This window comes from Nuphar pumila, chromosome 3, assembly GCF_984573655.1.
Source record: "Nuphar pumila chromosome 3, dmNupPumi1.hap1.1, whole genome shotgun sequence".
Taxonomy (NCBI): domain Eukaryota; kingdom Viridiplantae; phylum Streptophyta; class Magnoliopsida; order Nymphaeales; family Nymphaeaceae; genus Nuphar; species Nuphar pumila.
This window is the reverse complement of record NC_143251.1, coordinates 137,790,459-137,818,135: the sequence shown is the minus strand read 5'-3', so window position 1 is coordinate 137,818,135 and position 27,677 is coordinate 137,790,459. Positions and strand designations below refer to the sequence as shown.

Below are 27,677 nucleotides of genomic sequence, written 5' to 3'. Positions count from 1 at the left end.
AATAATTCAAGTAATTTTTGAAATCATTTTCAAGTCTATTTTTTTCAAACATATTCTCAAATCAAGTTTCAAAATCACTTGGAAATTCAGTTCTTGAAATATTTCTAAGTATTTTTCAAAATCAAAGCAACTTATTCAAAAGCATGCATCATGTCTTCCTCAAAAAAAGGTATAAATTTGATCCTTGGTTCAATTACCTTTGGTAAAGACACAAGAAACGGTTGAACCTCGTACCGACGATCGAGTCCCGTCTCTCTATTTTTCTTGCATTTTCAAAAATAGAGGCGAGTTATTTCTAAAATCTCTTTTCAAAGGTCAAGTAGACCTTGCGAGAGTTTTCCCTTCTTAAAAAGAAAGAATTTTTTTTTCCAGCGATCACAATTACACAGTTGCTCATACAAATCGAATGTCTCTGCTTCTGTGATTTTCAATCATTCTTCATTACATAAGAACCCATTGAACGAGAATCAAGGGTTTGCATTCTCAAATACCATTGGTGCATCGCTTTCACCCGCCCTTATTTATTTCATGTGATCACTGTCTTCATCCTCTCTTATCAACATTATATACTCATCATCATCGATATCATCTGATTGTTTGTTGCCAACATGATCATTGCTACCACTAATTGATTATTTGGTAGCACCAACTAAATTAAAATTTATTGTATCTATCGCTTCATTTGCTTTCATGTATGCATCATTCATGCATTTTTAATATTCAAGATTAACCATCAAAATATCACATTTATCATCACACCGACATCTCAACAATAAATTACGTCAAAATTACAACTTGTACTTAGCATTGTCGTATGCCCGAAAAAGTTGCATGTCATTCAAATTATTGCGATAAAGATCACTAGCACTTCTTTGCTTATGTGGTTTCATGTCCTTTGCAATGATCCGTTGATCATGTACAACATTAATATCACCCACACTTTGGGGCAGTTGGATAATCAACAAAGGACTCAGTTTGATAGAAGGTGATTGAAATACATTCATATTCTCTATGAGATTCATATTATTCCATTGATCAACTACTCCTTGTTTAACTGCTCATTCATTAACTTTGCATACTTTCAATTAAACATCACCACTAAATAACATCGATTTTACATCCTCCTCCTCCTCCTCCTCAACATCTATCCATATTTTTTGGCCATTCACACATCATCATTAACTGCCTACAACAACCACGATAGTGTACTTTGGCCATTTTAATGCTTGTACAAAGTGAACCATAGCCTCATTACACCAACACAAAAACAACAAATATTAACTAAAGAACAAACAAACAATAATAAATCATCTACAACAATATAATTTCTATAAAAAAACTATAAACATGGTAAACCTTAAACGGTTAATCCAATGGATAGAAAAGTCGATGACAACAAAAGGAAACATAGAAAATATATCAATAGCAACAACCAAATACAAATATGCATGGAGATATTCAATGACCACAAGCTGGATCTATTTACACCCCTGATTGCAGGTTGCCATATTAAACAAAAATGCACATGAAGCATCCTATAGAGAAGTTCTTTGCAGACACAAATCAAAAGAAGAATGCAGGAATCACCGCATGGGTTCTATAGAGAAGTTCTTTGCAGACACAAATGAGAAGAAGAAACTCTAAAAAAAAATGACTATATATATGATTTGATAAAATCTCATATATTAATAAAATATATATATAATAAAAAATTCATAAATATTTAAGTAAGATATTTGCGATTTTGTTGGTTTCCTTTAAGTGGAATTTTGCATATAAATTTATGTAATTTTAGAAAGTAAATGCGAAAAGCTAAGATATTTATGAGAGGTGTTTGACAAATATATTTATGCAAAATATTGACGTATAGGTGAAAAAGTAAGAATTTTGAGATTTTGATGGTTTCAATTTAATCGAAAATTCATAAATAAATTTATGCGAGTTCATGAGGTTTGCATAAAAAAAACTACGATTCTAGATTTAAGTGGGAGTTAGACCTAACCGACGGTCAATACAATTTTATTGCAATAATGCCTCAACTCACAATTATAAAGGGTAAAAGGGTTCTTATGATGTCGAATATTTATGATTTTAGATATCTAAAAAATATATAAAATTATGGAGTTTTTAAGAAATTGGATTAAATTATCCATACAGTATGATCATTTTCCAATAAATTTATGTAATATCTATGTAGATTCATAGAAAGACTCCAATAGTACCACAAACAGAAATGTCAATGGCAATTCACCTTACTCCTTTTTTCTCGATGAGTATATAAAGCAACAATCCTCATGTTTTGCTATTGACTAATATAAATAATTGCTTGTCATTAACTATTCACAACAAATGGTCGAAACAAGAGTGATGTGAGATGATACTCGTTCCTTCTTAGAGAGTCATAAATTGTTGTATCCTTTTGAGGAATGTGACAAGGTATTTGTCCGACAACTTTGCATACTTACATTTACATTTACAACACATCAAAAATTTTACGTGCTTATGTTTTCAACTTGATTTATATTGCAAATCTTAATTCCTCTGAACTAGGGCAACTAACATTGGGTTATTTAAAAATTGATATGAATGCGAGGGAGTTTAGACTATACAACTCCATTGGCTCTACTACTCCTACAAATAAAAACATCAAACATCTAGTATGATTCCATTATTTATTATTCAATGATATCTTTATTTTTCTCATGCAGCTAAGCAGGTATAATGTTGGGTTGCAGGTTAGTTTTTTTGCATAGTGGTTTGGCTACGACACTTACACTGATTGAATGACTTGTCATGTAGCTGATTTTCCTTAACAAGAAAATGGCTAATTACTTTACATATATTTGTCAACTCAGTTCAGACATGTATATGTTCTTAACTTGGTATATGATTGTTACAAAATTGATTATGAATTATTTGTCCTACTGTACAAGCAATACTTGAACAAAAATATGAAAATTAATTTTCCGTAAATATATGCTTATATGTTATGTTTTGCTTTATTTTTTTGATGTAAGTTATAATTAGTTGTTTGCTAATAACTCTTTTTTTAAGTGATGCAACATGCTATAAGAAACATATAATCAAATTCTATAAATACATGAGAAAATATAACAAAGAATAGAAGGCTAACTAAAAGAAGGTTGAGGAGGAGGCAAATAATAAAAAAGGACTATAGCAAAAAACAAAAGTTTGAAAGGTCAAGCGTAAAGAAGAGGAGGAGGAGACATCTGATAATGAGATGCCAGATGATCTTGTTCAGAAAGCTGAGTTGTGGACAATTCTAGGTCATCATTGTTGAATACTATTGTGAATTTGACTGAATTATTAAACAAAATAATTCATTAATAAAATATTTTGTTTTGGTTTTTGGGATATAGATTTGACACATTGGGTGTAAATTTGACAAACATTGGATGTTCCTTAAATCTTTGATATTCTATAACATTTTGATGTTTTTTAAACTTTGATTGTTTAACTTCAATGCAGGTTGGATCTTCTATAAATTGTCTACAGTAACGAGGTCGTATTCCATAAGCATAAAAAATATGCATATTTTCGCAAATACATATTACAATTAGCATGCATATAACGTAAGAACTTAAGTACAATAATGCCATCAACAAATAATAGAGTACATTTGTATATACATGAAACAAATTTCCTCAAGTTTGCAAATAATATAGTACATTCGCATAAACATATGCAATTGTACTCAAGTTTGCAAATAATGGAGTACATGCAGACCTCCACACCCTTACATCATAGTGTGTGAATGCTATCAAGTTTGCAAATAATTGAGTATATTCATATAAATGTTATGTAAATATCTTTAAGTTCGCAAATAATAGAATACATTCACATATACATCATGTAAACCTCTATATCCTCACATTACATTGTGCAAATGTCGCTAAATTGCAAATAATGGAGCACATTCACATAAACTTTATGTGAAAGTATCAACATTCACATATGACAGTGAAATACATGTTCGCAAGCGGAGGTTACAAACCTAACGACATTCACGCATAAGATGTGTGTGGATCTCACTTAAGTATACAAAAACTTAAGTTAAAAAAATATCTTCTATAAATATTGATGTACGCTTGCATAAGCATCATGCAGATGTTCTCAATTTTATAAATAATATAATACATCTGCATAAACATTATGTGGACCTCCCTATCATCGTAACACAGTGCACGAATGTCATCAATTCATGTGAATGTCTTTAAGTTCACAAATAATAAAGTACATTCACATAAACGTCATGTGAAAGTCTTCAAGTTCGCAAATAATGAAGTACATTCACATAAACATCATGTAGACCTTCCTATCCTTGCTTCAGAGTGTGTGAATGCTTTAAATTCATAAATAATGGAGTATATTCACATAAACTTTATGTGAAAGTCTTGATATCCGTACATGATAGTGAGATGCACATTCACAAGTGGAGGTTGCAAACTTGATGACCTTCTCTCATAAGATGCTTGTGGATCTCACTTAAGTATACAATAACTCAAGTTAAAAACTGGCTTACACAAATAATGTAGTACATGCAAAAAAATTATATGTGAATGTCGTCACACATTTGCGAACCTCCTTGAAGATTAGTTACTTAAAGGAGATTCACACGACAGCTTGTGAATGTTGTCTATATATATATGAATTTCGCATAATATTTGTGAAGGTACTCATATTTCAGTTATAGGAGGTTCACAAATTTGGTTATGTGAACTTCGTGAGGTTCACAAAATCATCGTGCAAATATGTTTTTTAGTAGGAGGTTGCGAGATCAGGACAACGTGTGTGTATATATATATATTGCATGAACCTTAGGAGGTTCGTGCGAAGGTTATTCCTAAGAAAGTCAGGCATTCGCGAATTTGTGCATGGAGCAAATTTTAAAAATTGTTAGGCATTTCGGAAAACATATAATTTTCCCATATAGTTTTATGATAAAAGAATCCCTTGCTTAACTGCAGACCTTCCAATGTCATATATTGTGTAAAGCTAGCATTGTCATATCTACGGATCTTACCTCGATGACACAATGTAATAATATAATGTGTTAAGCTATTTTGATTTTTTTCGGTTCAAATTCGTGAATTGGTGTGGAAAGAGGGAGACTTTACAAAAGAAAGAGTTTTTTTGTTTTCAAAAAATCAAGGTTGTTGAACATAGATGTATGTGCTCACATGCCATCATCCATGTCATGTGCGTGAGAGAGGTGACGAGAGAGATATCCACGTAACAATGTGTGGAGAGAGATGAAGTACTTCCATGTATGCATGTGGAGAGAGAGCCATCTATCTTAAATGCTCAGTTTCTCTTATAATAGGATTTTGGTGAGCATGCAGTTACCATTTTAAGTACATTTAAGTAAGCTGCTGCATGCATATTGAAAGTGCAATTAATACTGTCCTGTTTTGGCATGAATCACAGCCGTTGCATCTTTTGCTAATAAAAGGGTGTAGGTGCTCGGACAGCACATAATCATTACTAATAGTTAAAGGCTATTTCTATTTCAGAAACTAAAATGTCCAGTTACCATTTATTATCTTTTTCTTTAATTTTAAAAAGACAAATAATTAATCTATTTAACTCTAAATAGTAATATTTGATAAGACCACCATCTCAAAGGTGTTTTGTTAAAACATTGTTAACTTTAAAGGATTTAAACTTAAACATTCCCTGATTGAGTAGGGCGAAGGTGCTTAATGGGTTTTTCTGCATTTCTGGTATTTTTTTAGCAGTTTTGAGCTCATAAGTGTATTGGGCATGATAAATTTGCAAGGAATCCACACCTGAATAATTTGTTTTTGATGAAAAAAAATGATATTTGGAGCCTTGAAAATTTATAAAGACTGTTGATTTTTTGAGCCTTATAAAAACTCACCCATGTCTCATAATCGAACACTTCGAGAGTTAATCCCTATAAAATCAATCAGAATTTCAAAATTAAATAAGAAAACCTGAAAAACCTATTAAGCACGTATCATTAAACATATTTCTTTCAAGCACCTACGCTCTATTTGTTTTTATTCTTCTATCTTATTTGTTTTTTATAATCGCCACAACTTAACGTTCAATTTTGGTTCTGACGATCAAATTGAAATGTGTGTGTGCTTTTTCTAAATGCATGAAGCATGAAGGACCACGTTTTCCCCTCGTTCATTGCCTCTCAAATAAGTCAAAATTAGAAAAAAAAACCGAAAAATAAGAGAGAGAGAGAGAGAGAGAGAGAGAGAGAGAGAGAGGAAAAGGGAATCTCCAAATCAACTATCTTGTTTGGTGTTTGCGGAAAGTTGCCGTCCAAGGGAAATGGCGATGACGGTGCCGGCTTGCATAGGTCTCTCGCACTGCCGATCATGCTTCTCCCGCCACTCTCAGGTCTCTCTCTCTCTCTCTCTCTTCACGATCTACCTCTACTCTTTTAATCACGAAATCACTCTTGGTTTCCTCCCCCTCGCTAAATTCCCACGGTAATTTCGTATCATCATTTCTTAATTGTCTCATATTATTGAAATGGTTAAAGTTTTTTAATTGTTTCTGCTAATGATTGTTTCGCTTTCTCAGCGAAACCCCGAGAAAACGAATTCCCGCTTCTTACGTGGTTCACTAGTTTTAGGGCATCCGATGCCCTCGCCTTACAGGGGGAAGATCGGGGCCCGATTACCAAATAAACCAGACGTGATAACTGTTTAGTTGTCGCTGTCTTGGTATTTAGTGCTGGTTTGGTTGCAACACTTGACCTGTGGTTTTCAGTTCAAGTGCCGATTGCCACTACACTAGTCGTGGTTTATTCGCGACAAAATTCCATGTTGATTCAGTATGAATACCGATTGTCGTCGATTATTTTTAGCGACCGATGTAGTACTGTGCAGTTCGTCGCTTGTTTGCCGATTTTTGTCTAAGTGGCAATTTAAGCAACTGATTTAGACTTCACTACCTATAGTTTCCACCCATGAGATTCTCAGCAGAATCGAATTCGGTGAATGCAGGACTTGGTAATATCGCGTAACCTTTTTGTCTGCTTCCCATTCAAGTTTTGATGTATAGTTGACCACGCCCTTTTGTTAGATTCGATTGAGAGAAGTTGAAGTTTATGATTGCTTTCGATATAGTGTAATCCTTCGCAGAAAGGAGAGTTTACTGTAGGAAGATTACAAGACATACACGATAACCCAACTGAAATTATTGCTATTAATCAAGAAAAGACAGCATCAGTATTGAAATAATGCATTTATGCTCTAAAAAAAAGGAAAGTAGCACCACCATGGAGTTAATTTGAATTCGAGGGATTGAAAAGAACGCTGTTCTTAGTTTTTTGATTGAATCCAATTTAAAACCCACGTACCCTATTTCTTAATACATATTCATGCTTCCTTACGAAGAGCTTTCATTCCTTTCTCATGTGAATTGCAAACACCTTCATTTTAAAATGTGTTCTAACTATATTTCGATGAAACAATCTATTTTATTTAGTAGCAGTAGATTTTGAAAAATGAAAACAAGTTCGAGGCTATCAATGTTCGGTTCCAAATGAGGTGTTATTGAATAGTCGCCATCTCCTCTTAGTTTTGGGTTGTAGATAATAGTTGATCTATCTGTAGCACATGCTGCAGACTTAATTTATGCCTTTTGCTTACTTCATTTTTTCTGGACTGGTTGTACATAGTGCAAGTAGATGTGCAGTCTGTTCTTAAGATCTGAGTAGCGTCTGGATTAAATTTGATGTAGGGCCACAACAAAAATCCAAGCAATTCAAAATTTGAATTTCGTACCCTCATTCTCTCAGGTTCTTGGATTCATTTTTTTTTCTTTAAGGTGAATTCACTGATCTTTGTGCCGATCTGGCCAGGGATACGTGAATCTCAAATCCTCGGTTCTCAATTGAGGTATTCAAATGCACCTATAGGTTCCAGGTGGGACATAGAAAACAAAACAAATACCCATAGGTCAATAGGGTAATGAATCTAGATTTTCAATTCCATGCATGTGCCTCTCAATTCATTATTGATTTTTATTTCCAAGTTGTAATTATTTTAACCAAGGTATCTAATTCTTCAAACTTGCATCAAGGTCTTCTGATTTTACTTTGTTAAATGGCTTATTTTATTTTTTTCTTCCAATTTTCTCTTTTGCAGTTGGCTGGCTTACATTCTTTTGTTCTCCGAAGGAAGCAAAATCATCACTTAAATGGTTTACTTACTTTTGCTCGATATTCACCAGCGCAAAATATGTCTAATAGCACAATTCAAGGTACTACGATTTGTTCCTTGTTTAAACTCTAATATTTATGGACACTGTTCATTGGATGTCAGAATACAGCATCTGGGTAATATTTGCTTGGTATTACCTTCCAATGCCCCTCAATATCCTGTTTCTGTTTTTTTTTTTCTAGTCTGCTACTCAATGATGAAGATGCTTACAGTCTTTCTCTCTCCTCACGCACACACACTCATGTGTGTGCCTATACATACATACATATATACATACATACATACATACATACATACATACATATCTGTGTATGTTTTTTTCATAGTCAACAAATGTCATTTCTGAAGTTCTTTTAGAAAATGTTGAAAACTGAAAGTATCTTAATAGATTGAGAATACTCTAAAGATGGGTATATCATGCTAATATTGTCATGTTATTATAATATTTTCAACAAATGCAGTGTGATGTTTTTAATTGTTTTACAAATCCTGGAGATTTTCTTGTGCTCTCTGATATTATCGTGAGGTTGGTATTGATCTCTATGGAGTGTGTATGTGCTTATGTCTTTGTATACATACACATATAGTTTTATGTAGGGATAAGGCTTGATGATGATGATGATTGTGTCTTCTACTGCAGACAGGATTAACAAATTCCCCAATTTGGTGGAAGACATTCTTCAAACTTCTATCAATACAGGGCCACGTGGAGCTTCGAGGCTGGCTCAAGGCGTTCAGGCAGTTATTAGTGTTGGTGGTGAGTGGCTGACAGATGTGTCAAAGGTAACATTGAGGTCATTGTGGTAGACAGTGATGCACTTTATGCAACTTTCATTTGTTTTTCTCTGAGCACATCATCTTTGATTGCACCCTATCTTTCTTGGTTATCCAAACATAATATTTGAATTAGGTCTTGTTATTCATAGAGGCCTTTGTATGATAGACAAAATAATATCTTAAGGGCCTTGATTCATGTGACTTGAGTGAAAGTTTTTCAGCTGTAGAGAAAAGAGAGAGAGGAAGAAGAAATGCAAGTTTTTTTTTTCCAGCTGTTACGCTTTCTGTTTTTCTCATATCATAAAATCGTGACCTAAAAGATGTTTTATAATGTTACAACACAATGATATGGATCCGGGTCTGGTGTATCCAGACCCGATAGTCTAAGTGGGTTATAATACATAACTATGGATATGTGTACATGGCTGTACACAATCCATGGATCAACGTGGATTGGGTCGGATCCTTTCCACCTTTTTCACCCCCCCTCAAGTTGATCATGGTTTTGGACCATGAACAACTTGCCTTTAAGCATCCAAAAACGATCCTTTGTTAACCCTTTGGTAAATAGATCTGCAACTTGTCTCTCAGTATTGACGAACTCAGGTTCAATCTCTTTTTCTTCAACCTTCTGTCTCACAAAGTGTTGGTCGATCTCAATGTGCTTGGCATGACTATGATGTATTGGATTGAATGACATGTTGATAGCACTTTGGTTGTCACATAGCAAAGTAGTGTGGGAAATCTTTTCTCCTACTTCGGTTAGTAGGTGCCTGATCCATGTGACTTCGGCAGTAGCAGCAGCCATAGATCTATACTCAGCCTCAGTGCTTGATCTAGCGATGTCCTTTTGTTTTCTACTGCTCCAAGAGACTAAATTTTTTCCGATGAAGACGCAATATCCTGATGTAGATCTTCGTTCATCAGGATCTCCTGCCCAGTCTGCATCATAATATACAGTGAGTCCGTGCTCATTTTTGCCATATGAATGTGGTGAATATATCAATCCATCTCCAATAGTCCCTTTAAGATATCTAAGGATCCTCTTGACCACTTCCATATGTCCAGTACGTGGCGCATGCATAAATTGAGACACTTGATTGACTGAATAAACAATATCAGGTCTGGTGAATGTGAGGTACTGTAACATTCCTATTATGCTTCGATACCTGGTGGGGTCATCACACAGATCTCCATCCTGAGAGCTAAGTTTTTGATGAAGCACACTCGGAGTTCCCAGAGGTTTGCAGTCTTGCATGCCTACCTTGCTGAGAACGTCTACGGTGTACTTGTGCTGAGTGAGTGTCAAGACATGAGCCTGGTTATCAACTTCTACGCCAAGAAAGTAACGTAGAACTCCAAGATCCTTCATTTTGAACCTCTGACCTAGTAAGTCTTTTACTTCTTGGATGTGGGTCGCAGAGTTTCCTGTGATGACAATATCATCGACATAAATTAATAACAGAGTGCTCACAATCTGACTTCTAAAGATAAATAATGAGTGGTTCAACATGGAACGTGAAAATCCATGTTTCTGAATCTCTAGCGAGAAGCTATCAAACCATGAGCGAGATGCTTGCTTCAGATCATAGATAGCTCTTTTTAACCTGCACACATGAGTTTTACAATTTTGTTCTTGATACCCAGGGGGTTGCTCCATGTATACTTTCTCCTTTAAGTCCCCATGTAAGAATGCATTTTTTACATCAAGCTGACTCAACTTCCATTCATGTTCAACAGCCAGGGAAATAATAATTCGGATTGTTCCCATTCTTACAACCGGACTAAAGGTCTCATCATAGTCTTGTCCTGCTTCTTGAGTGAATCCTTTTGCCACAAGCCTTGCCTTGTACCGTTCAATAGTTCCATCTGGCTTGTGCTTTATTTTGCAGACCCATTTACATCCAACAACATTTTTGTCAGGTGGTCTGGGAACAACTTCCCAGGTTCCACATTCATGCAATGCTTGCATTTCATCATTCATGGCTTCTACCCACTTGGTAGAAGTGGCTGCCTGGTAGTACATAGTGGGCTCTTCTTCCTTATTGAGAGCAGTTAAGAAGAGTTGAAAATCCAATGAGAAGTTGTTATAGCTGACCCACCTGTCAATGGGATGTCGTATGCGGTTTGATTTTCTGACCTCAAGAGTACGAGAATGAGTCAGATTGCCGTCTGAGACATGATCTGAATGGCTTGATGCTGTCGGTTTCTGTCTAGAATAGACAATGCCTTTGTATCTGCCTGGTACTTCTTTTGTATTCTGTGATCCCGACGTCCCAGTGTCTTCAAAACTCTCTTCTTCTTGCTGCACACAATCTGAGGAGCATGCTTCGTTGGAGTCAACAAAAAGTTCTGAACTCAACCACGGATAGTAAACTTCAGTTGGCATATTCGTTGCATCAACACCGTCATCAAAATTTTGTTCATCAAAGACAACATTTCTTGAGATTCTGATACGTTTGTTGATGGGATCATAACACCTATATCCTTTGTAGTCATCTGCATATCCCACAAACCTACATTTCTGGGCTTTGTCCTGAAACTTGTTTCTCAGGGACTGATCAATATACACATAGCAAACACAACCAAAGACACGCAAATCATGATAACTAGGATGAGCTCCAAAAAGACAGTGATAAGAAAACTTATTTTCCAGAACAACCATGGGCAGCCTATTTATCACATGCACGACAGAATGAAAGGCTTTTGTCCATAGGTTGATAGGGAGATGACTGTCATGAAGCATACTCATGCTACTTTCAACAATATGTCTATGTTTTCGTTCAACAATCCCATTTTGTTGAGGGGTGTGGGGGCAGGACACCCTTCTTCCTATTCCATTATTTCGAAGAAAAGAAACAAAATCACGAGATGAGAATTCCCCACCTCCATCACATTGGAAAAATTGAATGGACTCAGAAAATTGATTTTTGTCATTTCAAAATGAGATTCAAGAAGTGTTTTGATTGTTTCAACTCCCTGTTTATCGCTTCCGGTGATAATCATATCATCCACATAGAGAAGAAGCACAATGATCCCTATATCAGAATTCTTAATAAACAAAGCAGTGTCAGTTAAACAGAATTGAAAACCAATATCAATCATAACACGACTAAACCTATCATACCAAGCTTTTGGTGCTTGTTTAAGTCCATAAAGAGCTTTTTCTAAGCGAAGGACTTTACCCTTAGGAATACTTAGACCAGGAGGGGGTTCCATATATACTTCTTTAACTAGCTTTCCATTTAAAAAAGCATTTTTGACATCCATTTGAAAAATAGACCATTTTTTGATAGAAGCTAAGGCAATTAAGGTTCGGACAGTAGTCATACGAGCCACCGGAGCAAAGGTTTCTTCATAATCAATCCCATATTCTTGGGCATAACCTTTGGCTACTAAACGGGCTTTATATCTTTCAAGAGTACCATCACTCTTGGTTTTAATTTTATAAACCCATCGACATCCTATAGTTTTCTTCCCTGGAGGAAGATCTTGAATATTCCATGTAGAAGCCTTTTCAAGTGCATCTAATTCAGCTTTCATGGCTTCTATCCATTTGATATCATTTTTTGCTTGAAAATATGTGGATGGTTCTTCATATGAGTGAATTAATGCAATAACTGCCCTATATGTGGGTGAGAAAGACTCATATGATATAAACTTTCCTGGAGGCCTCGAGATTCGGGATGATTGTCTAGTTGGAATGTTAGAATATTTCTCAAGTGCACATGGAGGATTAGACTCTTGTCGCCTGGAATATTGAATACTAGTATCTCTATGAACTTCATTTTCAATATTAAGATCAATAATTCTTTGATCATTATCAAAGTTACAGTCAAGGTCATATTCATCAGATGTTGATGTTAGATCTAGCAAAAAGGAGTACTCAGTGACGTCTTTTAATTTTCTAAAATCAAAGAAGCTCTCCTTTTCAAGAAAGGAAACATTTCTAGACACATATAGTTTATTATTTTTGAAGTCAAAACATCTATAACCTTTCTGGTTTTCAGCATATCCTAAAAAGGCACAGGGAATCGCACGAGGGAAAAGTTTATCATTTTTGTCAGTAAATATGAAACATTTGCACCAAAATATTCTTAGTCTAGAGTAGTCTGGAGAAATGTTCATAAGTTTTTCAATGGGAGTGATATTTTGTAACGAAGAAGATGGCATCCTATTAATGAGATAGGTGGCAGTTAAGGCAGCTTCTACCCAAAAGTCTTTCGGGACTTGATTTGCTATTAATAAAGTCCTAGTGGTTTCTATAATATGACGATGTTTTCGTTCTGCCAGTCCATTTTGTTGAGGTGTATAAGGACAAGATCTTTGATGTGTGATGCCATGCAATTTAAGATAATTTTGAAAATCTGTGGATAAAAACTCTCCCCCTGAATCTGTGCGAAAAATAGTAATATCATTTTGAAACTTGTTTTTAACCATATTATGAAAAGTTTGAAAGTATGAAAATACTTCAGACTTATGTTTGAGAAAGTACATCCACGTATGTCGGGAGAAATCATCGACAAAAATAACATAGTAAACAAATCCTCTTTTAGAAATTACTGGTGCAGGACCCCAAACATCCAAGTGTATTAATTCAAGTGGTCTTGAAGAGAAAAAGGTTTTGTTCTGAAATGGTAATCTTTTCATTTTGCCGAGAATACAATCTTTACAATCAAATGATTCAGAGTTACAAAATTTCCCTAGATTTGGAAAATGTTGGATTTTGGCTATATGTGGGTGACCAAGTCTCTTATGCCACAGTTCCAACTCTATTTTTTGAATATTATAACAAAAAGCTTTCTTCGGCATTTCTAAAAAATCCATATAATAGAGTCCTCCTTTTCTATGGCCTTCCCCAATCAGCTTGCCTGATTGACGATCCTGTACCCAACAACCATGAGAAGAAAAAAAAACATTACACCCATAATCAGAAATTTGAGATACAGATAAAAGATTTAAATTTAATTTGGGAACATGTCTAATTTCTGGAATAATTTTTTTTTTGTTTTATAAATTTTTTCAAAATTTTCTATTCCTTCTATTTCAAGAGAAGTCCCATCAGCAGTAAAGACCTTTGACACACTTGTTTTATTTTTAACACATTTGGATAGACTTTGATTATTTGGGGTCATATGAAAAGATGCACCAGAGTCAAGAAGCCAAAAAACTTTACCTATATCAGAAAAAGATGAGGCTGCTGCGCCGGTTGAAGCTTCAGATGAGGAAGAGGCACCTTTGATGAGAGGCTGAAGAATCTCCATTAGTTGGGCCAGGGAAACTGGTGCATCCTGATCTTTAGGCTTCGATCCAGCAATTGCAGCTCTTTTTTCTCTCAGCTCCTTAAGTTTGGGACATTGTGGCCTGTAGTGTCCCGGTTCATGACAGTGATGACAAATAACTTTCTTTTTATCATAGTCACCATTTTGTCGGTTAAAGTGAGGAGACCTATATGATCGAACATGATTCTCTGGTCTAGACACGGCTAAAACGGAATCATCTTCAATTTTTAAAGAACCTTTCCGGAGACGATTTTCTTCCATTGTTAACTCTTCAATAGTTTCAACAATAGAAGGAATTTTTCCCCGGTGAAGTAGGGCCGATTTAGTGGTTTCAAATTCCGGCCTTAATCCAGTGATAAACTGGTAAAAATGTTCAGCATCGAGTTGTTTCTGACGAAGCTCGATGTCTTCGGCACAATGCCACTTTGGTTCTAAAAGGGAAAGTTCTTCCCAAAGTTTGGACAACACATTGTAATATTCACGAATAGTTTTGTCTCCTTGTGTCATCATTCGAACTTTTTTCTTGGAGGTTGCACACGTGTGCAATATCTTTAAGGGAATACATATTCTTAAGGTATTCCCATGCCTTATCGGCATGATCAAATTTGGCAAGACTTGAGCATTTTTTAATGTCAACGCTATTGATAAGCCATGACATTATCTTCGCATGAGATATTCTCCATTCTTTCCACTTCTTCTCGTATGAGGCAATAACCTTGATTTTCTCTTCTTTCGATAGAGGGACCTCTTTATCTCCCTCCTTTTTAGTAAGAGATAGCTTAGGTTCCGAATCGAAACCATTCACAATCCCCCATAAGCCTTTTCCCCATATATGGTGCTTCATGATTGAAGCCCATGTTACATAGTTCGTATCGCTTAGTTTCATAGGCATGATGGTGACTTTATCATTGTCATCCATCGATTACAAGGAGAGAAAGAATAGGGATAGAAGAGAAACAAGAAGGAAAATGAAAAAGAAAGAAAAAAAAATAATACAACAAGATGTGAAATCTTCTCCAATGAATTGATAAAACACTTCTCTTCAAGTGACGAACACTTTTGCAAATGGGCACGGAAATCGAGGCAGCTTTTCCTCAAGATTTAGTACTTCCGCAGCTCTGATACCATGAAATGAAATGGGGATCTTCGAAACACGAGCTTAGATTAACAAGGGCAAGTGTCAAGAATGATACTAAAGCATAACCCTTAAAAAGGGTATAACTGGAAACAAAATAAAAATAAAAAATGTATTCTTTATTGATATGAAAAAACAATTGCTTAAGAAGCATTGGAATGAAATACAAGAAGGGCTGCACCCCTTTATATACACAGCTGAAAGAGGACTCAATAGAGCTGTTTCCAACAGCTCTATTAAGAGCTGTTGGACCGTGTCAGTCCAACAGCTCTATTGCTAGTCAAGTCTGGACAGGACTTGACTAGGAACAATCATTCTAGTTCAAACTGAACTAGATGACATAAAGACAAAAAATAAAAATAAAGGAAAAAAATTACAGAAAAGAAAGAAATGGAAAATGTATTTATATATATAATAATATAATATTATTATATATACATATATGTACAGTTTTACATTTTAACATCATTCCCATTAAGACTTTCTTTTGGAATGAGATTATTAGAAACAAGTTTCTTAATTAAATGACTCCCACAATGTCCTAACCGACTATGCCATAAGAACGGCTCATTACATTTAGAAATACTAAAAACACTGGCAGAAGAAGATGAACACGACTCTAATGAAGGCTTTAAAATAAGATGAACAGGGCAGACAACATGACATGGAGCTTCTTCAAAGACATATATTGCCTCGTCTTTTTCCTTCAGCGAATGTTTCCCTCGTGCGTAGGTCCTTGACCTGCACAGAGAAGGGAGTAAATTCAACTGAAGCATTATTATCATCAATAAGCTTGGAGACAGAGACAATGTTTTTCTTAATGTCAGGGGCATGAAGAACATCAGAAAGAGTAAGAGTAGAATGTGACATGAGAATGACAGTTTTTCCAACATGAGTAACAGGATGGTGGGATCCATCTCCAGTAATAATCTTACTTTTTCTAAAATAAGGAATAGGATTAGAAGTCTTACCTGCATCACCTGTCACATGAGTCGCTGTTCCTGAGTCAACAAACCAAGTGCCTTCATCATTCTGTTTCAATTTCAACTCTGACAAGGCAGATATTAGTAGATCTTTGATGTCTCCACTATCTCTGGTATTTGTGAACTTTCTTTTCGTTTCTGTCTGTGGGCCCTTTCCTTTATTCTCTGGATTGTGCCAACAATTCGCCTTGATATGCCCCTTTTTGTTACAAAAGAAGCAAGTGGGGACAGATCTTGATCCCTGCTCATGGGCAGACATATTTGGAGTGGGAAGCAGACCATGCCCTCCGTATCCATTTCGCCCTTGTCCTCCTCGTCCTCGTCCTCGTCCTCTACCATAAGTCACTCTTGTGGCAAAAACTGCTTGAGAATTTGTGTGGATGTGAGTTTCTTCAGAGAATCCCTTCAGAGTCATTTCATACTGAATCAATTTCGCCCGTAACGCATCGAAGGAAGGAAGAGCAGGAAGGCACAATAGTGAAGTGACTATCATATTGTAGTCAGATCCCAATCCACTCAGAGTTTGCTGCACCATGTCGTTGTCGCTTACGGCACATCCTATAACTGCAAGCTGATCTGTGATGGTCTTTATCTTGTTCAAATATTCCATGATGGTCATGGATTCTTTTCTTAACAACTGAAATTCCCTTTTAAGGAAAACCATCCTTGCTTGAGAAACCTGCGAATACGTCTGAACCAGTCGCTCCCAGAGTTGTAGCGCTGTACAATTGTCGGGAATGACAACTAGAACTTCTTGAGAGAGGGTTGAGGTGATGTATGCAACAACTGATTGATCTTTCCTTTCCCAGTTGAGAAATTCTACATTTTTGACATACACGATCGAACTCACCCCTTGATCATCTTTCTCTTCTCTCGGGACAAATTCTGGTGGAACACGAGTGGTTCCGTCCAGGTGACCTAAGAGACCTTTACTCCTTATAAAAGGAAAAATTTGTCTCTTCCAAATCAAGAAATTTGAGGTATTCAACTTTTCAGAGACGAGTTGGTTGAGGAAGCTTGAAGAAAGATTTGATTGAGAGTGATAAGGGTCCATTTGAAAGGAAACAACGAGAATGTCGACCAGAGTGTTCACAAAAAGTTTAGCCTTTTTTTTTTAGAATCGCAGGCTGTCGGATGCAGGGAACTCAGTTTCTGAACCTTTTCTGTGCAGTCCAGAAATTGAGATTGATGAGATGAAGGATGCCTTCACACGTTAAAGGAACCCCTTTTTTTTATAAGAATAGAAATAGATTATCAAAGGATAAGTTTCACAGTATAGCAGTAAAGAATAAAAAAAATCGAATGTGCAAAGACAGACTTAGAGGAGATTAGGTAAGGCAGATCAAGAAAAGAAATTAAGGAGAGACTGTGGGTGTCTGTGTTCACGTAAACGTGAATCACAGATTCACCAAAAAAATGAAACCCACGTGAATAGAGGTCACGTGGATCACAGTTTCACCAAGGGAAGAAACCCACGTGAGGTGTGGGTACACAGTAGATTTCAGAAAGAGTGGAGGAAATGGGAAAAACAAAAGAAAAACCCACGTGAGGTGTGGGTACACAGTAGATTTCAGAAAGAGAGGAGGAAATGGGGAAGAACAAAAGAGAAAAAGGGGAAAAGGGGGAACAAAAAAAAATGAAGGGGGAAAGAAGAACCTCGATTTTCCGAACTTCGCTCTTGCCGGAATCCTTCTCAGCCTCAGTCGGATCTATGCTCTGATACCATGAAAGTTTTTCACCTGTACAGAAAAGCGAGAGAGGAAGAGAGAGAGAGACGAAGAAGAAACGCAAGTTTTTTTTTCCAGCTGTTACGCTTTCTGTTTTTCTCATATCATAAAATCATGACCTAAAAGATGTTTTATAATGTTACAACACAGTGACATGGATCTGGGTCTGGTGTATCCAGACCCGATAGTCTAAGTGGGTTATAATACATAACTATGGATATGTGTACATGGCTGTACACAATCCATGGATCGACGTGGATCGGGTCGGATCCTTTCCACCTTTTTCATTGAGCTCCTAACAAAATGAACGAGTATTTGGCAGTTTAGATGCCTGACTTAGGGGAAGACTTCACCCATTCTCAGGAGATAAGAAGTAGATAACAATTCCAAGCGTTTCTTTTTTTTCCTATTGTTTATGTGGAGAAAAATGACGGCATCTTAGTGTTAAATTGTAATCCATAAGACAATGTATTTTCTAATATATATTTTATATGTATAAAAGAAGATACATATACATGTATATTTCATATATATGTACATGTATCCATCTACTTATATATATATAATATATTTCTTTCTTGTATTAGCTGTAGGGGTATTTTAGTCATTTTATGCATATTCATGTCGTTGAATATGATTGTAATTCTTTTAATTTTTCTTATTTTTTTAACTTTTCCTTTTTTATTTTATTTTTTTATGTATTATTTCTGTACACAGTCAGTAGCTGACTGTGTACAGTGTACAACAGTCAGCCACTGACTGTTGTACACAGTTAAGAATAAGAGACGTTGGGTTGACTCCCAACGGCTCTAATTAGAGCTGTTGGGAATCAGCCCAACAACTCTTATGAGTTGCTAAGCTTATAAATAAGGGCTGTAAGCCCATTGTAAAGGGTAGTATTACAGTAAGGAGTTTTGTCTCTCCTTAAGCTTATAAACACTGTGCATTTATTGCACTTCTTTTGTGGTGTAAAGCTTATAAACACTGTGCATTTATTTTGTGAAGTATCAAGTTATTTGAAAACTTGATTGTTTGCAAGGATTCTTCACACTTAGAAGATGAAAAACTACAAATACTAAGTGTGAAGACAGTGATGGAATGCATGCATGAGGACTCCCTAGTTGGCTTTTCCAGATATATTTTCTCCGACCTCTATAAATTTAGTCTCATATTCATCTATAGTTTTAATTGCGATATATTGGTAGAATTTTGGATATCCTTTGCCATGATTTTAGTATATCCAAAGTTGAAGATGCAACGTGTTGAGTTCCCTGAGAGTTCTACTCCTTGGATGTAGGCTGCTGGAACCATATAGTTTTCCAGTTTATGTGGTCATCTTTACGACAATATAAAACTGGTGCTTATGTTATGATATGCCTTGAATGTTTCTTGAATCAAACTGGTAGAAGTAGAGAACACACTGCTCTTGTCTGCATGGTCATGAGATGGATTATCAGGGTTTTGAAAACTGTGACAAGGAAGACTTGATGGGTCATTTACCCATGGGCGGGCCCGGCCTGGTCTTTCAACAGGGTTTCCCCTTTCAAAACAAGGGCTGAACTGTTCTGGGACATTGTCCACCATATTGGGTTGGACAGCCGATTGGCCATGTGCCCTATGCTGGGTTGCTGTATCTAACCAGGCTGCAACCTGTTGGTTTGATGGTCAACCTGTTCAAGATACAATTCAGGATGGGCCAGGCTAGTCCATCTCCCACCTCTATATAATCACATGTTTAAGTGAACCTCTAATGCCATGCATGTTGTTTCAGGTGTATGAATCTGCTAGTGAGTTCTCCATTAGGCTAAAATTCATGCTTCTCCAATAATAAGACTTTTAAATATCTGCTTTAATTTGTTAGATCTTTTGCTTTCCTTAATATGGGATAACCTACAGAGATTGGGTGCATCTTTGGCGTTATATGGCTTCTGATTGCTTTTTGCTGCAACTGGTGGCTGCTACTTTTACACTTTCATTGCAATGACTATATTACTTTTATTTTTTATTCATCCTTTCTCTTATTCAGAAGGAGAGAAAGAGAAAGAGAAAGAGAAAGAGAAGAAATGTGTGGATTCAAGAACATACTGAACTTTTACATTAGGGAAAATGCATTATAAATGTGGATCTGTTTCTGTATCACATTATTTGTGTTATTTATTATTTGGCTTTTTTGTTTGTAAGTTTTTGGTAAATATATTGGTGCCCTTATCTCACTTAACTTGACAAAGATTTTAATGAAGTTAGAAGTTAAAGGATTTATTTTAAATGTTCCACAGATGATGAATACGTCTGCAGAATTTCCATCTCAGCTGCAGCTTGGATTACTCTCCCCTCTTTACCTGAGGCGATTATTTGAACGTATGGGTGCAACATATATAAAGTTAGGTCAGGTATGTCTTGATAAATCCTTTTATTTGATAGATTGTATGTCACTGCATTTTTTTAATGTCAATATTTACTGTTCACTACCTTGTGATATTTCAATTTTGGCGTGCTGTTGTATTTTTTGTTACTTTGTTCTGAATTCATCTATTTATTATTTCTGTGCTCTTTCTGTATAGGTCTAGGTTTTATGCTGTGCACATGCTGAAATCTATGTAGCAACATGTGTTGTGTGCAGCTTTATTCAATCATATGCAGCTTCCACATGTTGAATGAAATCAGTATAATACATTTGTTTTGTGCATTTCTATGTGAGATAAACATTGCCATGGAGAAGAAAATATGTATGGTGCATTGGAACAGTAATAAATATTTATCTAATCCATTCCAGTATGCATGACACAAAATATGATATTGGTAAAAGGTTTTGTTCCGATTTTCAGACTGCCAAATAGTGTAACTGCATTCTTAATGATGGGATAGGCCTGTTAAATCATATCACCAAATGTAGAATTTATACACCTAAGGACCTCAAAACAGAAATGGTTCTAAATGTCTTGAAGTTAGTGAAAGTTGTAAGTTAACTCTAAGCATATAATCATTAGATGGCGCTGCTGAAAAGTTGTCATTGGTACTCAAATAGGATGAAGAAGAATGTCACACTTTTTGGGGGATGCACCATTAGTCATATTGAAGGTTAAATACGAAACTAATCTTAGTTTTATTAGAATCTATTTGTTCAAAAGTATTTGCTTTCTGTTTTTGTGATTTGAGGAATTAGATATACTGGCAGAGGCTTACTTTTCTTGTAATCCAACAGTTTATAGCATCAGTGCCAACATTATTTCCCTCAGAATATGTTGAAGAGTTCCAAAATTGCTTTGACAAGGCTCCTGCTGTCCCATTTGAAGAAATCAAGAATTTATTGCGTGAAGATTTAGGAAGGCCTATAGATAGCATCTATGAGTATGTAGATCCTGTGCCTATTGCTTCTGCTTCAATTGCTCAGGTTTGTAACATCTATTTATGAGAATCCTACTGCTGCTTGTTGGCAATGATCAAACATGGTAGAATATTCTTCATGCAGGTTCATGGTGCAAGGCTTAGGGGTTCAAGTGAAGAAGTAGTGATCAAGGTGTTGAAGCCTGGGATGGAAGATATATTGGTGGCAGACCTGAATTTTGTATATATTGTTGCTCGAATTTTAGAGTTCTTGAGTCCAGAGCTTAGCCGTACATCACTGGTACTCTGTTAATCATAAAACTGTTTCTTATCAGATATTGACTTTTTACCCAAGCTTCCCAGTAATCGGCCAGGGTCTTCCCTTGGTTTTGATGCTAAATATCTGTTAATTTTTATCTTTAGCTGGGCCAATATTTGTTACTTATGACTTCTATAGCTCATCAGCATAACCTTCTTTAAATGATTGTCAATTCAACTGCTATTTTGGTTGGTTCAATGAAATTTCTCTGTTGTGGTTTTGTTTCGCTTTGGGGTAGAAAACTTGTTTTCGGCACTTAGGTATTCTTGTTTCCAGAGTAATGAAAAAGATCCAAACTCACTTGAAGGAAGCCTGTGACGGGAGTAAACACTTACATCATGGAGATGACTCAACTCAACCTTGCCTTGTCAATCCAACCAAAACTGATACTGTTATCCTGATGTAGATAAAAACCTACTCTTTTCATTCTGTGAGAAGACCATGAATATATGTACACTTGGCAACTTGCATACCATGATAGTCTCATACCATGGTCTGGTTACAAGTTGCAAGGTTCTCTGTGGAACGAATAACGGAGAATTTTTATTCGTATCAGGGGCACTGGGACCATGAGACTGGTGAAAGGATCTTATATCCTTTTGTCTTTGGAGTCCCTTAAACTGGTTGATTTGCTTTGTAACATTTTGTTTATTTTTTTAAACCGAGGACCCTGTTGTGTATTTGGATATGACCAGCCACCATGCTTTTATTTGGCAAGTGAAGCATATTCCAGTGTCTATAAGAGCCACGTCTTTAATCTCAGTTACAAAACAAATTGCAAATTTGCAAATTCATGAAATAATCTTATGTTCAATTTATGCCAGTTTCACCTTCTTTGTACCAACCATGCTTAAGAATTTTATCCTTCCACTCATTCTTTTATTAATTGTTTGTGCATGTGATCTGGTCAAAATTAAGTATTTTAGTTTCTTTCTTTTGTTCCAGTCTACATACATCATGGATCAGTTTGGCCTCTCCTAGAATTCATCCAATCTTATGTTCTATGACTGCTTTTGCTGTCTAAAGTTTTTATTAGAGCGTGCTGCTCTGGTTTGACCTGGCTTTGTATTAGGTAGGTATTGTCAAAGATATAAGGGAGTCAATGCTAGAAGAGGTTGATTTTCATAAAGAAGCTGCAAATATTGAGTCCTTCAGAGAATACCTAGAAACTATGGGTCTCACAAGGCAGGCGAAAGCTCCTAAAGTTTATAGACATTGCAGTGCACGGCGAGTGTTGACTATGGAGAGGCTTTATGGTGTTCCTCTCACTGATCTTGACTCAATACGGTCACTTGTTTCCAGCCCAGAGACAAGTCTAATAACTGCTCTTAACGTGTGGTATTTTCTCATCAAAGTTCATATAATTTAACAGTATTGTGCCATTTGTTTTACTGATACAATTATTGTGGGTAAAGGCTGAGATCAGTTTCTTAAGGATATCATGAGTATATGACCATTGACCAATTTTGATGTGGATTTTCAATGATTAACATATGTGGGACTCCTTGCTTGCAAACATCAGCATTTGATGGTGTGGCACTGCTTTGTGTAGGTTTGGAAGTTTGCTCTCTTGTGATACATTTCATGCAGACGTTCATGCAGGAAACTTGTGGTTATTGCATGATGGCCGCATAGGATTTCTTGATTTTGGTATGTACCAGTACAAACCAACTTATGAAAGAGTTTCTTCTAGATGCTCTACACATATATCCACATGAAACTGCCTTGATGATAACCTCTCTGATATCTTGCTCAGCATTTGTGAGAAAATATCTTTTGAGCCATATTGTTACTCAGTCATGTGAAACAATAAAATCATGCAAAGAGCAGATAAACTGGTGCTGTTTCTTCATGTGATTACCCAACAAAAACTGAGGGTCAGCTACTAGTTCCTTGTGATTGCTTTCCTTCCCCTCCCATTTGTTGACCTCCATATGAGCATAGCACATTCTGGAGTTCATCTTGGTAAATCTTCTTAGTGTCATGTGCTGCTTGTAAACTGGCTCTCTTGAAAACTCTGTTTAGTTTGGCTATACGAGGTTTCCTCATGTCTATGGAACTGGAAAGACAATGACTTTCACCCATCAAGCAGATAAATGATCCAAATAAACTGTTCCTAACATTGTCACCCTCTTGAACAGATTGTCCTTCATTTCTGATGGTGACTTAATACAACTTGGTTCCTTCAGGTCGCTTCAATAGATACGTCCCCTTTGTAATGAAATAATAACTAATAACATGGAAAATTTAAACATTTTGCTTATCCTTGTAAGTTAAAATGGCCATATATTTCTGTAGGATTTATTTGCCCTATATATTCAAGGAGATTCCATAGTGATTAAAATCTATAAGTTCGATTTCATCAATTTTGTCTGAAAGAGAGTTAAAAGCTGTATTAGAGCCATAGAATTGTTCAATTATGGCTATCTGTGCTTGCCACATTCTGTCCTTGCATCATTCTTTAACACCATTAACCAAACAAGGCTAATTTTTTGATCCTATAATTAAGGTGCAAGTATTGAGAACATGTCTTGCATCATCGTCTGCATCTCTGTCAATTGCCTCTCTTGGCTTAGTTAAGATGATGAATTTTTCTTGGAAGATTTGTGCCATGGGACAAGATTTAATGATTTGTTACTGTTTCACATATTGCCAAGTCTGGTCTAGTCTAGTAGCCACTCCCAATTGATGCGTTCTGTGCCAAAAAGAGTATAATAATGCAATCCAAACTGATGCCGATATCCAAGAAAAAACCGATGCAAGCTTTCGTCATTTCATTTGTTGATTTAGTCATTATGATTTTTATTCCAAGTCATCTCATTCATGTATAACCTAACTGTGAAGTTAAATGCCTTAGGAATAGTTGGGCGCATATCCCCCAAGACATGGGCTGCTGTGGATATATTTTTAACATCGATAGTGACTGAAGAATATGAAGCAATGGCTTCTGCCTTGATTGAGATGGGTGCTGCAAACAAGGACGTTGATGCCCAGGCCTTTGCTAGGGACTTGGAGAAGATATTTTCATCGATACAGGTATTTACTAAATCTTGCATAGTTTTTGGGTCCCTTTTATGGCCCTTTTTCAATTTGGCCTACCGAACTTACAGAATCTAACTTTTACATGTAAAATTATAGAAACATATGCCTTTATGTCTGCTTTAATGGTTGAATAGCAGGTGTACTGTGTACACTTAGTATACATCCTATGGTGCTGGTATTTTAGATATCTTAAGGAGGAGGGTGCCAATATTTGAATCTTTGACCTAGGCTACATGGGCTACCATACATGCGTTACGCACAGACCCAGGGGAAAAGTTTGTAACAAAGGAAAAAACAAGGTTGAGATCCACCAAGTGGTAGCCTTTTCCATGTCTGATAAAATGATCTCCTTTATAGAATTCTATGCTCAAAGTTTTCAAAGGGTACAGTTCAATAAGCTGATCAAAATAACACAATTTGTAGTGCTGCTCCTGTCTTTCTGACTGCCTTTTGCTTGTTGCCCCAAAAAACTGAAGTTTGGTGGGGTATTTACTCTTGAAGTTTCCTGATTATGTTGATCATATACAATTCATAAACATCTAGTACAAACCCAACAGGTCTTCAAATGGTTACAACCTCATTAACTTGGAGAAGAGACTGGTGGACACTTAATAGTTGTTCTGTGTTGATTCCAAGAAGGGCGCACAATCAAAGGCTCCTTTTTATGTTCTCTCATTTTTATTTTTCTTCTTCTCTCTCTCTCTTAAGGCAAATATTTCTTGAGCTAGACGTTTCTGCTAATCGTTATGGTTTCAGTCTTTATCTAACCGTTGTCTTTTTCCAGGATTTGGATACAGAACTCATTGTTACGGCTGCAAGGGGTCCAAACACAGCTGCTGTTTCTGCCAACCTGGTTGTTGATGAGAGGCAGATGAATGCTCTGTTCCTTGATGTGGTACGTTCCATCTTTTTCTTTTCCTCGATGTTATAAGTTACTCTCACAAAAGCCATTACTGTTAGTGGCAGTATGGGAGCCCAAACATTTCTTGTATTGTTCTGATGTATTGTAGAAATTTATAACTTTTTTCCCCCACATTAACCACAAGATTTTGCAAGACCGTGCGTTCCAAATTTATTTGAGAAACCTGCAGATATTTGGAACGAGAAGGTGGTACTTATTGTTTGATAAAAATTAGGATCTGGTTAAAATATTAAGAAAAACTGTAAAGAGAATCCACCAAAACACTTGGTTCAATTTTGTTTTGTTTTGTTTTGATTTTTTGTTTTTTTTTCTGTGAATGCTTGTTTGTATGGCAGATTCGAGTTAGCGAATCATATGGGCTGAAATTTCCTCGTGAATTTGCACTTCTCATAAAGCAGCTTCTGTATTTCGATCGCTACACTAGACTACTGGCCCCGAATTTGAACATGCTCCAAGACCAGCGGGTTGCCATCGCCAACAGAAGAAACACAAGCAAGGAACCATTCCAAAGAATGAATCAGATGTAACTTCATGTATTTGCAGCAGCTGCGATTATGCTGCTTTCTGGAAACCTTAGATGTCCATGCGTTGTGTTTATGCTGTATGTAATAGAGAAACAGATCATTGTAGTACAGAAATGGTAAATGAATACCAATAATGCCTATCTAAAAAATCAATACCAATAATACATTTGATCATTCCTCAAAGGGATCATCTTCCTTGTTTTGAAAAGAGAAAAGGGGTCCCTCAAGATTTAAATGGGTGTGTGGGTAGCAATAGCAGTGTACACATCCTGATTGTCTTAAAATGAGAATAACTTTATATTCAGGTAGCTTCTGGATGCATCATCAAGTTTTACAACCTTTTTGGTTTTGATACCCACGTGTCAGGTCACCAGTCTTTCAGAAGTGAACACAGGAACTTGAGGCGTGGGTTACGTAGTACTTTTAGCAGATTATGGAACACAACAATTTTCTGTTCGGTTGTCCCTGCTCTGTTGGGCTTTTGTCTCGTCAAAATCTACGTTGAGGATGAGCTTCAGCTCAAAGCTCAAGTATCTGCTCAGCCATATCAAATGATTTGGAAAATGAGGGAAATTAAGATCTCTCCATCCAAAAATAGCTACAGTTGCATGCCGGCATTGTGAAATTCCAGCTGCTGCAAAGTGTTGCCTGAGATAATGTCTCAATTATGTTTAGGCTCTGTTTGGGAACTGGTAGCTGGAACCGGAGTTTATGCATTTGGTAAGAACTTGGTCAAACGACCTTGTCAGTGGCTGTATGGGAGAATGATTTTGAGGAGGTAGTTTGTGCATTTGGGTAAGGAAATAAGACCATCTTCCCTTTTTATTTGCACTTAGAACTGGATTTGATAACTACCAACTTCTAGAGGTGGTAGCTGTCAAATTGAGGAATTGGCAGTTGCAGTTTCCCAAATGCATAAACTCCCTCTGACTTCTAGCTCCCAGACAGAGCCTTAAGGGCACGTTTGGAAGAGAGAAAAACTCATAGGAAAAGAAAGTTTTGCCTATGAGAGTTTTTGATATGAGTTCTCCAAAAGAAAGTTTTTCGCTTGTTTGTGTAGCATGAGAAAAACAAAGTGGGAAAATGTGAAAAAATGAGAGAGGAGGGTGGTGGTGATGGTGGATGGTTGTGGTGGCGGTGAGATGGGTGGTGGGGAGTGTAAAAATAAATTATCTTTGTAGGAAACATTCCTCCACCCAATCCATCCCCCCTCGAGGAATGTTTCCTATAAAAAAATGTACTTTTTAGAAAAACTCTCTCAGCAAAAAAGTCTCTCTCATTTGGAAAGGTCGCAAAATCCGTACGGATTTTTCATTTTGCATCACTTTTCCTCCATCTTTCTCGCTTCCAAACGTGCCCAAAGAAGGCCATCAATTTCCTACGTACATTAACCATAGATTGATCTAATAGTTTT

At 36.3% G+C, this 27,677-nt stretch overlaps 1 protein-coding gene across 1 annotated transcript; it reads left to right on the top strand.

Annotated features, from left to right (window-relative positions):
* Window positions 1–6,222: 6,222 nt before the first annotated feature.
* Window positions 6,223–26,446, top strand: LOC149844022 (Protein kinase superfamily protein). The gene is made up of 11 exons (XM_090000258.1): window positions 6,223–6,396; window positions 8,154–8,268; window positions 8,869–9,011; window positions 20,409–20,522; window positions 21,335–21,523; window positions 21,602–21,757; window positions 22,848–23,113; window positions 23,328–23,425; window positions 24,633–24,811; window positions 25,602–25,712; window positions 26,075–26,446. The coding sequence occupies exons 1-11, from the start codon at window positions 6,328–6,330 to the stop codon at window positions 26,264–26,266; spliced, it is 1,632 nt and encodes a 543-aa protein (XP_089856384.1). The 5' UTR covers window positions 6,223–6,327; the 3' UTR covers window positions 26,267–26,446.
* Window positions 26,447–27,677: the final 1,231 nt, after the last annotated feature.